Raw genomic sequence first — 12,684 nt, 5'->3', positions numbered from 1 at the left:
CGTCCTAAACTGAACACATCGCATTGCCCTATGAGATGGCCATTTGTATCACATTCACTAACACAGCTGATGACACCTCCATTTACCATGCACCCAACGCTATCAACCTGGAAGTCACATCCCTTCTCCCTCATCCCTTTTATCTATTAAGTCAACCGGTGCTGTTCATTTATTTTTACCTTGTAAGTATTTCTCACATTTGTCCCTATAACTTCAACAACTGCTTGAACTAAGACCAGTATTATTTTTCATCTGAACTGCTGCATATATTAGTCTTTTAATTCATTTCATTCCAGAATATTCCCACCCAAATCCATCTTGCACACATCAACAAGAATAATTTAAAAAGCAAATCTGACTATGGCAATTCTTTCTTAAGACCTTCAATACCTTTCCATCTTCAAAATCTTTCCATCTTGAAATACAAATGTCACATGAGATCTTCTATAAACTTACCCATATCTAATGCTCTGACTTCTTAAGTAATCTCTAACTTACACTTCAAGGTACAGCAAAACCTAAGAGCTTAGTTCACACTAGCTTCAGTATCTTTCATCCTTGTAAATTCTATCTGGAGTAAACTTCTCACTACCACCATCTCTGCACCCCAGAAATATCTACTCATCCTTTGTGCTCAGATTGTCACTTTTAAAAAGTTTTCCACGGCTGCTCTTTTCCAGACTCTGTTTGGGTTAGGTAACTATTCTCTATGCCACCGTGATAATTTTATATACATACACACACCTAGAACTAGACTCATTACATCTCTTTCGTTAGTTGTGAGGACTTTTCATGTTTCCATAATGAGGGACTTTGCCTGGCCCGTCTTTCATCCTTTCTGTATTCCTCCCCAGGGAATAAGAATGTAAACTTATTGGATAGTGTAGAATAAGGAACAAATAACCATGTTCAACTGAGTCCCTGCTGTTCCCTCAGTCTGACAGACAACCTGTCTGCAAAAAGGTGAAAGGCTGCCATTTCTAGCTTTGTGGTTAAACTAATAAAGTTAATTCTGGGTACAGTATAAGAAAGCCCACTTGGCTGCTGACTTATACCAAATTCTTCACACTTGCTTTACTATTGCCATTTCTTCCTTGACCTTTACAATAAAGCTCCTAGAGTTATCTATATTCACTCTATCAAACTTTTTTCTTTCCATTCTCTCTTGAACCCTCTCCAATCAGGTTTCTGTCTTACTTCTTTATGCAAATCACCCTAATCAAGGTCATCGATGACCTCCATATTGCCAAATCCAGTGGGATTCTCCATCTTCATTTTGTCTGGTCTCCATCCTTCTAAATGCCCAGACTAAAATCCTTGGAGTCACCCTTAAGTTCTCTCTGAATACTCTATAATAAATCAGTCAGCTTTACCTTTAAAGCAAAACTAGAACCTGACTTCTCACTACCACTCTAATCCAAGCTACATCATTTCTTATCTGGATTATTGTAGTAGCCTTTTAGCTAATTTCTATGCTTCTACTTATGTACCTGTACAGTCTACTCTCAATACATCAGCCAGAATAATTCTGTGAAATCATAAGTCAAATCATATCACTGCTTTGCTCAGAACCCTCCAATGGTTTCTCATCTTAACTCAAAGTAAAATAAAGTCCTTAAAATTACCTATAAGGCACTAGAGGTTCTGATATCCTGTGAGCTCTATGACCTGCCCTTTTTAACTCTTCTAACACTCTCCCACTCCAGCCCTGACTTCCCGTTATTCTTGAGACATGCTCCTGCCTCTGCACCATTTAACGTACTAATGTTTTTCTCTCTGAATCACAGGCTTCTCCTTCCTTCAGGTCTTTCATCTTTTCAAAGAGGCCTAACACTGCAGTCCCAACTTTGGTCCCCCCAAAACACTTCCAACTCCTCATCCCTCCTTCCTTCATCTTTATAGCACTTATCACCATTTAACATGCTATATATTTTGCCTATTTACGTTGGTTATCGTTGTCTCTCTCACTAAGCTCCATGAGAGCAGATATTTTTGTCTGTTTTGTTCACTGCTAAGTTCACAAAATCAGTTCCTTGGCTGAGAGTAGAGGTTAATAAATGTTTTTTGACTAACTGAATAAAAGAACAAATAAATGAATCCAGTATTTTGATCTCTATTCATCTGACTCCCATGCCACTCTCCAAGCTCAGAAGAGAAGGGCATATTATTTATTGCCTCCCTCAAACTACAATATTGTTTCTACGTACATATCATTAGATTGCCATCTCCTAGAGGGCAAGTACTCTGTCTATTCACAGTGCTGAGCACAGTGAAACGTCAGGCGCGGTGGATCACGTCTGTAATCCCAGCACTTTGGGAGGCAGAGGCGGGCGGATCACGAGGTCAGGAGACCGAGACCATCCTGGTGAAACCCCGTCTCCACTAAAAACACAAAAAATTAGCCGGGTGCAGTGGCGGGCGCCTACAGTCCCAGCTACTCGGGAGGCTGAGGCAGGAGAAAGGCGTGAACTTGGGAGGCGGAGCTTGCAGTGAGCAGAGATAGCGCCACTGCACTCCAGCTCCAGCCTGGGTGAAAGAGCGAGACTCGGCCTCAAAAAAAAAAAAAAAAAAAATAATAATAATAATAATAATAATAATAAAACATATCAAAGTCAAATTCATTTCAACATTTGGACAATCTCCCCTTATCATAACAAAATGAAAACTTCTTTCAATATTCTAAGCTACGCTGCAGACTTCGTATAAATTTAACCCAAACAATTATATTTTCTACACCTACAATTCCAATGTTCAGATGATGGTTATAAAGCAGGAAAAGAAATGACCAACAAATACTAAGTTCTACTGAAGGAAATACAAAATATTCTTCCTTACTGGGCTAACGATGCCAGAAAATTTTATTCGAACATTTTTGATTTTCCAAATACTGTATTTTAATCAATAAGAAACAATAATGAATAAATTATTTATAAGTAACTTAAACAAATTTATTTAACTAAACATATTTAATAGATAAATCTAATAAATTTAAATTAATATATAAAAGATAATGTATAAATTTGTTTATAATTAATATTTTACACTAAGTTGGAAAAACTTTTCAACATAGTAATCAAAAGAAAAATAATTTTCTGATTATTCAGACTTCAAAATTCTCAAAATCCCTCACAATCAAGTATTTTGTATTTTCTAGTTTTACCACAACAAAAGGATAATGATTTGGATTAAGTAATTTTATTTTTTCTCTTATATTCTATGTAATGGTAATTAATTTTTGTTTACAAGGCTAATAACGCAACTAATGTTTACCTGAGCTTCTCGAAGTTTTGCCGTGGTGCTTTGCTGAAGAGCCTGTTGTTCTTGATGCTGTTGCTTTGTTTTATCTAATTGATGCTGCAATTCTGTAGAATTTGTAACTTTTTCCTTCAACTTAAAAAAACACAGATTGTCAATTGAGAACTTAAAGGCATAATGCTATCATTCATAAGTATCTGGCATTACTTCAATTCTCAAGTCTGAACAGAACAATAAATTCAGGTAATATGTAAGATAAACTTTAACAGCAGCACCTTGGCTGGGCGCAGTGGCTCACACCTGTAATCTCAGCACTTTGGGAGAACAAGGCAAGTGGATCACAAGGTCAGGAGTTCAAAACCAGCCTGGCCAATATGGTTAAACCCTATCTCTACTAAAAAAAAAAAAACTACAAAAATTAGCCGGGTGTGGTGGCAGGCACCTGTAGTCCCAGCTACTCGGGAGGCTGAGGCAGGAGAATCACTTGAACCCGAGAGGCGGAGGTCACAGTGAGCCGAGATTGCACCACTGCACTCCAGCCTGGGCGACAGAAAGAGACTGTTTCAAAAAAAAAAAAAAAAGCAGTACCTCATTACTTATAGAATCTTAATCTCATGTTAAAGAAACTATTTTATATAAATAGGCTTATCCTAAAAGAACTTTCTCCGGGCTGGTATTTAGTTTATTAACTTTTTTGTAAACTAGTATGATCAAGGAATTACATATAAATTATTTGTAACAATAATTTAAACCACGTATCAGTATTTCTTTTATTTTTTTTCTTAATAGTCATAATTATCACTTACTGGAAAAGAATACGATCATTTACCACATCTAAGATTTTAGGTCTAGAAGAAAATCTATTGCTGAAGCTGCAGATTTTATTGTAGAATATGTGTTTAATTCCGGCCAGGCATGGTGGCTCACACCCGTAATCCCAGCACTTTGGGAGGCTGAGGCAGGCAAATCACTTGAGGTCAGGAGTTCAAGACCAGCCTGGCCAACATGGTAAAACTCCATCTCTACCAAAAAATACAAATACTAGCCGGGTGTAGTGGTGCACATCTGTAGTCCCTACTGGGGAGACTGAGGCGGGATAACTGCTTGAACCCAAGAGGCGGACGTTGCAGTGAGCCGAGATCATGCCACTACACTCCAGCCAGGGTGACAGAATGAGACCCTGTCTCAAAAACAAATAAAAGGGCCGGGCATGGTGGCTCAAGCCTGTAATCCCAGCGCTTTGGGAGGCCGAGACGGGCGGATCACGAGGTCAGGAGATCGAGACCATCCTGGCTAACATGGTGAAACCCCGTCTCTACTAAAAAATACAAAAAACTAGCCGGGCGAGGTGGCGGGCGCCTGTAGTCCCAGCTACTCAGGAGGCTGAGGCAGGAGAATGGCGTGAACCCGGGAGGCGGAGCTTGCAGTGAGCTGAGATCCGGCCACTGCACTCCAGCCTGGGCAACAGAGCAAGACTCCGTCTCAAAAAAAAACAAACAAACAAACAAATAAAATTAAATTAAAAATTAAAAACTTAAAACTAAAAAGTAATGTGTTTAATTGCAATAAAGATGTAATTTAATAACTTTTACTTTATATTACAGGCATCATTTATAGCAACCGCAAGTCTAATGAGGGACAGCATTCAAATATATGCTTAATTTTTTTTTTTTTTTTTGAGACGGAGTCTCGCTCTGTCGCCCAGGCTGGAGTACAGTGGCCGGATCTCAGCTCAGTGCAAGCTCCGCCTCCCGGGTTCACGCCATTCTCCTGCCTCAGCCTCCCAAGTAGCTGGGACTACAGGCGCCCGTCACCTCACCCGGCTAGTTTTTTGTATTTTTTAGTAGAGACGGGGTTTCACCGTGTTAGCCAGGATGGTCTTGATCTCCTGACCTCGTGATCCGCCCGTCTTGGCCTCCCAAAGTGCTGGGATTACAGGCTTGAGCCACCGCGCCCGGCCATATATGCTTAATTTTTAAAAGCAAAAATCCTTAAGTGGAAACTCAAAGTTTATATATAGTTATATATATATACAAAGTTATATACCAACTACATGTCATTAATGATCTTTACCAACAATTCATAGTTTACTGTTTCATTAGGAAGTAGTCCTTCTGAGTAGGAAGGCTCTAGCAGCCTGATGGGTTCACCCCCAGAATTTTTCCTGCCTAAAGCTGAAAGAGTTAAGTTTTCTTTGTGCATTTTTGTTGAGAACTTTAGGGAATACAATTACAACAAGATGACTTAATGTAGTTAACAAGCAGGATGTTGCTACTGGAGAATAATAAATTTGCACTTTACTTAAAGTCCAATTAAAGCTCTGACAATTAACAGATTGATGAATCATAATCATGTTAAAGATACCTCAAGCCTATCAATAAATGCTAGCCTACCTGCTCTTCTAACCGAGAAAGTTTGAGTTGTAAATCAGCCACTTGTTGTTCTTTATCCATCAACTTTTCACTTGAAAGCTGTCTCTGTTCCTTCAGCCTACCATGAGCTTCCCCTAGTTGGCGCTCTGTCTCCAGAAGTTTGCTATGTAACTTTAAAAAAAGAAAAAAAATGTATGTACATATGTATAAACACACACACACGACGACCTACTTTCCAAACAATGTTTTACCTTTCACCAAAATAAGTACAGTATCTTAATTTTCATGATACTTTGGGAAAACCTAAGATTTTATATAGTGATTTTAACTGCAACTGAATTTTAATCATATATTATAATGAATCACATAAAATTATGGTTAAACATCACAATTTTTGTTTTTGTGTTATGTTACTGCTCTCTTAAAACAAATGCAGGCTCTTGTTTGGATATAAGTGTTGGAATTTTCAGAAACTTAAAAGAATAAAATACAACTTAAAAATTAAGACACTTAGTACACATTCAGATCTATTCTACAGTATTGTTTAAAATTCCACAGTGATTCTTGTTGGTTTTCCATAGCCAAGAACTACTACAGTTAACGTTTTATATTTGGGTATTGGATACTGCCCAGTGCATTCCCAAGTCCTCATATTGGCATATAATTTCTAAATACAATAGAGGAAATGATCATATATATATATAGTGACCCTCATTCATTAACTTTACAAATGCCACCCAATTAAAACTAAGGCAGTTAAGAACCATCACAAGTAGTCCACCCCTGTTATACATACTCTATCCTAACAGCAAATCAGTGTCCCTTCCTGCCTCTTACAACACTTTCCTACCACTAGTTTGCTCTCACTAATCCCTCTGGCTGGAAGACACATCTGCTTTCAAACTGCCACCTGTCACAACCTATCTGATATTCCCAATTCCAAGTACCACCTCTCCCTAATACAAAGATTTCCTGATCACATAACTGGATAAAAAATTACAACAGCTGAAGTACTACACGGGGGAACAGAAGAAAGAAACTCTTCCAATTTCCTATAATATATGGAATCCTTTTATTATAATTCTCATAATCTTGAGTATGATCTATAGTACTTGCCTTATCCTCTCCATAAGATTTATACAATTATTAAAAGTAGGTACTGTTTCTTATTCATTTCTGCATCCCCTAGTAAATGAGGCATGTGTCTTTTAGAAAGCATAAATGCGGCCAGGCACAGTGACTTATGCCTGTAATCCCAGCTACTCAGGAGGCTGAGGCAGGAGAATTGCTTGAGTCCGGGAAGCGGAGGTTGCAGTGAGCTGAAATCTTGCCACTGCACTCCAGCAGAGACAAAGTGAGATTCCATCTCAAAAAAGAAAAAGAAAAAGGAAAAAAGAAAGCATAAACGCTAAATTTGTTTATCTGAACTAAAACTCAAATATATAAGTTAGTTTAAGTTATTCATTGACATCCCCATGGCTCAGTTTCCTTCCATTATGAATGCTTACATTTATTCATTCATTCACTCACTAAAACATAGGCAGATTAACAATCAAAATGCTGACTGGACACAGTGGCTCACACCTGTAATCCTAGCACTTTGGGAGGCTGAGGAGGGTGGATTGCCTGAGCTCAGGAGTTCGAGACCAGCCTAGGCAACATGGTGAAACCCCGTATCTACTAAAACACAAAAAATTAGTTGGGTGTGGTAGCATATGCCTGAAGTCCCAGCTACTCAGGAGGCTGAGGCACGAGAACTGCTTGGACCCAGAAGATGGAGGCTATAATGAGCTGAGATCATGCCACTGCACTCCAGCTTGTCTTAAAAAAAAAAAAAAACAAACAACAACAACAAAAAAAAACAAGCAAAATGCCAAGTAGTAAAAATAAAAAATGAATAAGACATGGTCTTTGCACCCAAAGAGTTCAGAGTCTAGTAAAGAAAGACATAAATTATGATAATAAACTATATTATGGTATAAGTTAAATATTAAAGATATGTACATGCTTAAGCTATCTTGGGTGTGGGGAAGCACTGGCATGTTTAGAAAGGATTTCTAGGGAGAGTGTTGGGAGAGGGGCGAGTGAGGGTTGAAAAATTACCTGTTGGGTACAATGGTTACTATATGGGCAATGGGTACACTAACAGTCCAGACTTCACCATTACACAATATATACATGCAAGAAACCTGCACTTGTACCCCCTAAATGTATTTCTTAAATTTTTTCAAATCTTTAACTTTGATTTTAGGTTCAGGGGTACATGTACAGGTTTGTTATACAGGTAAATTACATGTCACAGGGGTTTGGTGTACAGGTTATTTCATTACCTAGGTGATAAACATAGTACGCAATAGGTAGTTTTTCGATCCTCACCCTCCTCCCACCTTCCACCCTCAAGCAGGCCTGGCCATCTGTTGTTCCCTTCTTTGTGTCCATATGTACTTAATATTTAGCTCCCACTTTTAAGTGAGAACATGTGGTATTTGATTTTCTGTTCCTATATTAGTTCACTTAGGACAATGGCCTCCAACTCCATCCACGTTGCTATAAAGAACATGATCTTGTTCTTTAAAAAAAAATTATAAAAAATGACAAGTGAAGTAAATAGTATCTATCAAGGTGAAGAAGAATAAAAAGAATATTTCAGGTCAAGAAGGCAGACTGAATGATACAACAAAAGCAAGACACAGCACAACATATAGGAAAAAACTAAAGACACTTCCGTATTCTTGCAGTGAAGAATAAGGAAAAGAAGGGTAAATTGCTGAGGAGTAAGGCCAACAAGACCACTATGGATACTGCATGTCATAACAAAGGACCTCGACTTAATCCATTAGGTCATAAAGAGTTATTAATGGGCTGAAAGCATGGTTAGAACATGGTAAGATTTGCCTTTAATATAGACTACTCTGATGCCTATATAAAGCATCGGTTTGTCGGGGGCAGGTGGGAAGGCAGATCAGTTTGCAGTTGTTAGCGTGGTTTAAGAGTGAAACAAGGGGGGCGGGGCCAGCAGACACAGGGAAAGAGAGCACAGGTTACAGAAATACTTTTAACTCTTCTGATTTACTGTATCACAGAACTCACAGTACAAACTCAAAAATTAGTTTTAGCATATGTGAAGTACTTACTCTAATTTCTGAAATATAACTGAAGCTCATTAAATTACTAACAGAATCATTATTATTATTACTACTAAAGGATAGAAAGCCATGAAAATTATTAATTATAGTAAAATAAAGTATCACTGTCATTTTAGAAAAACAGCTGAACATTATCAAAAAAGTAGCTGAGGACTTGAATATCCCCCAATTTCCATTTTCAACCAATTTCCAATGTTACCTAAAGCAATAATTAGAACACAGGCATTAAAAAATTAAGTTAATGGCAAAGTCAAAACTTGCATTAAACTTCATCTGATAGCCACTATATTATTAACTTATACAAAATAGTTTGTGCCTTTAAGCTAGATTAACCGATACAAAATACTTTTGTATAGGTAAATAATATAGTTCAAAATATGAGCTATATAGGTAAATAATATATGAATTATATATATCAATATGACATGAATATCATATAACATATTATATATATACACTATATAAATATACATTTATATTCATAAATATATAATATATATTATATATATTTTATATATATGTGATTCATGTATTATTTACCTATAGAAAATAGCTGCAGCATTAGGGCTGATTTACTTTCTATGAAATATCTAATTTTTATTTATTTTCAAAAAAATTTTCCCTAAAACACATGATTTTTTAAAAATATCTAATCTGTATGCTGTTTGTTTTATAATAATGATGCTTTTAAAATTTTGTAACAAAAAAATTTCAAATGAAAGAATGGTCAATAATTTAAATTAATTATAATAGCTACAACCTAGTGAGTACCTGTATGCCCCAGGTACCATCCTAAGCAATTTATAATATCAATTCATAAACAATTCCCCACAAAGCTGTAAAATGGATATTATAATTTTTTTTCTTAAGGGACATGGAAATTAGAAGAAATGATATCTGACAACACTACTGGATATAAAAGTTAAGAGTTAATCTTTTAAAATGGCAATATTTTTTCAACATGAACTATATTATGATCAAATAACCATCAAGTACATGAAGAAGAAACCAGAGGAAGAATTACAATAAATAAAATTAACAGCTCTTACTTGATTAATTTCACTTTGGAGTTGTAACCCATGCTGCTCCTTTTCTTCTCTCTGTTGTTGTAGCTGCTTAAACTCCGCCTTTAGATGCTGGTACTTGGTCTCTACCTCAGATAATTCTTCTTTGAGCTTTTGAGTAGCTTCTCCTTTTTCACTTAGTTCTGCATGTATTCTATGCAGTGAGGTTTCAGATGCAGACAATCTTGATTGAAGCTGCTGACAATCTAGGTCTTTTTGATGAAGGGTTGCCTGAATATTCTTTTTACTCACAGATTCTTCATTATGTTTCTCCTCTAACTTAGTATAGTCTTGTTCTTTTTTTAGCAAGTTTTCTGTCAAGGTCTAAAATATCAATTTAACAATTTATTTCCTTTTCTAATATTTTAAATTACTCCAATTATTCGAACAATCTTGGGGCAGTACTGTCTCCTACTATACATTTTAGTCAATATTAAAATATAAAACAGTGACAATGTTCTAGCCAAGAATTAAATCATTACATACTAACTTGTGATTTCAGTATTGGTCCACTTGACTAAACTCTACTAATACAACTTAAGAATTGCCAAGCAAGTGTTGACATAAAATAAAAATAATAAAATCTACTGGATTTTTTAGGGTATGTGACATATTTATATTCTTCCATTTGAGTTAAAAATTGAAACTACCTTTCTACCAACAAATTATTTTAAGTAACAATATACTATGCAAACTTTGATTTTTCACTGTGCAGTTTCATAGTTGGTAAGAGCTTTAGTGCAGCAGTATCATCCACTGTTTTAATGCACCTAATCTATTGATTGCATCGTTTTATGCTCTTCTTGTTAAAGACCAAGTTTTAGAGTCACAAGCTAAGACTAATTCAAATTTTTTTCTAGGTGTATTAAAAAATGATCTAAAGCTATCACTCACCTGCCTTAAATTTTGTCACATTACTCAATGCTATCAAGTATAAAACATAAAAATAACACTTCTAATCAAAGACCTGGAACAACCAACCTGATCTAATGTCAAAGCCTGGTCTCAGTGGGGTTGTAAAAATTAACACTAAACTTTAAAGTAAACATATTTAAGCATAAAATATGGATCAGAATGTTAACTAAATTCTGTAAGACATCCAGCCAGGATAAGAAGCTATTGTAAGTACCTGGTGAGTCAGTTAGTGGACCTTTAGTGTACGAACTAATATGCAGTGTGCTGGAAGGGGATGATACTGAAATAGGAGAGACCAATCAAAGCCTTCATACCTTAAACAGAATATACTCTAAATGAAATCACACAACAAAACAACAACAACAACAAAAAATCTTTCTAAGAAAGCTAAAACATAATGCACGAGTCACAATTGACTAATAAAAGCGTGTCAAATTTCTTAAGGCACAATTTTTTTAAAAAATGAGCAAAGTCAAGGGGAGCTAACTAGTAGGATCATCTAAATACCATGAAGTTTGAGCCTGGTTTCAAAAGCGATGGGAAAAATCATGTAATACATACACATGATACATGCCATCTGCTCTATATAAATGTATAAGACACGAAGGAAAAGGCAAACAAGTTTCAGGTGGGGTGACAGCAAAACCCTATTATCTCACAGGGGTAATAGAAATATCTTTATTGCTGTGTTCCCCAACATGGGAAATACAGGAATAAAGGTTCTCGAACATTTGTCTAAGAAAAAATAAGCTAATGTTAATTATCAAACAGGAATATACTATGGAAAAGCAGTGTCTGGAAAGATGATAAAAGTATATATAACAGAGGCCAGGTGCAGCAGCTCACAGCTGTAATCCCAGCACTCTGTAAGGCTGAGACAGAAAGATTACTTGAGGTCAAGAGTTAAAGATCAGCCTGGGCAATATAGCAAGACCCCATCTCAAACAAAAGAAAAAAAATTAGCCAGGCATGCCAGTATGACCTAGCTACTCGAGAGGCTAAAGCATGAGGTATGCTTGGGCCCAAGAGTTAAAGGCTGCAGTGAGCTAAGATCACGCCACTGCACTCCAGCCTGGGCAACAAGAGCAAGACCCTGTCACAAAAAAAAGAAAAAAAAAAGAGTATGTATAAGAGACGATGACAGACAGACTTAAAAGTAAGAAGAGCAAACATTAAGTTTACAGCAAAATTAGCTAAAAGATGTGTGCCTTGACCAAGCAACAAAAACAGAAAAAAAGACACAGAACCAAGAAAATTACAGAAAAAAATAACACTTCTGATTCAACTATATGTTAGAAAAATTGTCTTTTTATAAACATTTCTTTGTAATTCCAAATTTTTCTTGACATAATTCTACCTTTGTTTTATTTAGGAAAACAACATTTGTTTTAGAATTTATAAGCAAATTAAGTCTATTTATTAATCTATAAATAATCTTTTTTAAAGAGAATTCTAAGTTACTGAATTTCATAAATGCAACCATATTCACATACACTGAGAACTTGGGTGGAACATACCTTTTAAAACATGCTACAAAAATTAAGGCTCATAATGAGTTAGAGTCTTCTTCCTCACAGACTTACTTAGAAAGTAACCAACTAATCCCATCATTTCTATACACCCTTGAGATAGTTTCACTTTTTTTTTCTTTTTTTTTTTTTTGAGACGGCGTCTCGCTCTGGCACCCAGGCTGGAGTGCAGTGGCACAATCTCGGCTCACTGCAAGCTCCATCTCCCGGGTTCATGCTACTCTCCTGCCTCAGTCTCCCAAGTAGCTGAGACTACATGGGCCCGCCACCATGCCCGGCCAATTTTTTGTATTTTTAGTAGAGACAGGGTTTCACCATGTTGGCCAGGCTGGTCTCGATCTCCTGATCTTGTGATCCACCTGCCTCGGCCTACCAAAGTGCTGGAATTACAGGCATGAGCCAC

The 12,684-nt window shown here is 36.5% G+C and overlaps 1 protein-coding gene across 2 annotated transcripts in view; it reads right to left on the bottom strand.

Annotated features, from left to right (window-relative positions):
• Positions 1-12,684, bottom strand: part of EEA1 (early endosome antigen 1) — a 162,155-nt gene that overhangs the window by 51,441 nt on the left and 98,030 nt on the right. For both annotated transcript variants that reach the window (XM_033221084.1, XM_033221085.1), the window contains 3 exons: positions 9,823-10,161; positions 5,649-5,798; positions 3,271-3,390 (listed from right to left, as the gene is read on the bottom strand). In XM_033221084.1, the coding sequence (XP_033076975.1) occupies positions 3,271-3,390; positions 5,649-5,798; positions 9,823-10,161 (609 nt within the window). The remainder of the gene's footprint in view (positions 1-3,270; positions 3,391-5,648; positions 5,799-9,822; positions 10,162-12,684) is intronic.

This window comes from Trachypithecus francoisi, unplaced genomic scaffold (assembly GCF_009764315.1).
Source record: "Trachypithecus francoisi isolate TF-2019V2 unplaced genomic scaffold, Tfra_2.0 Lachesis_group11, whole genome shotgun sequence".
Classification (NCBI taxonomy): domain Eukaryota; kingdom Metazoa; phylum Chordata; class Mammalia; order Primates; family Cercopithecidae; genus Trachypithecus; species Trachypithecus francoisi.
Note: the sequence above shows the minus strand (reverse complement) of the source record. Positions and strands in the feature narration are given on the sequence as shown.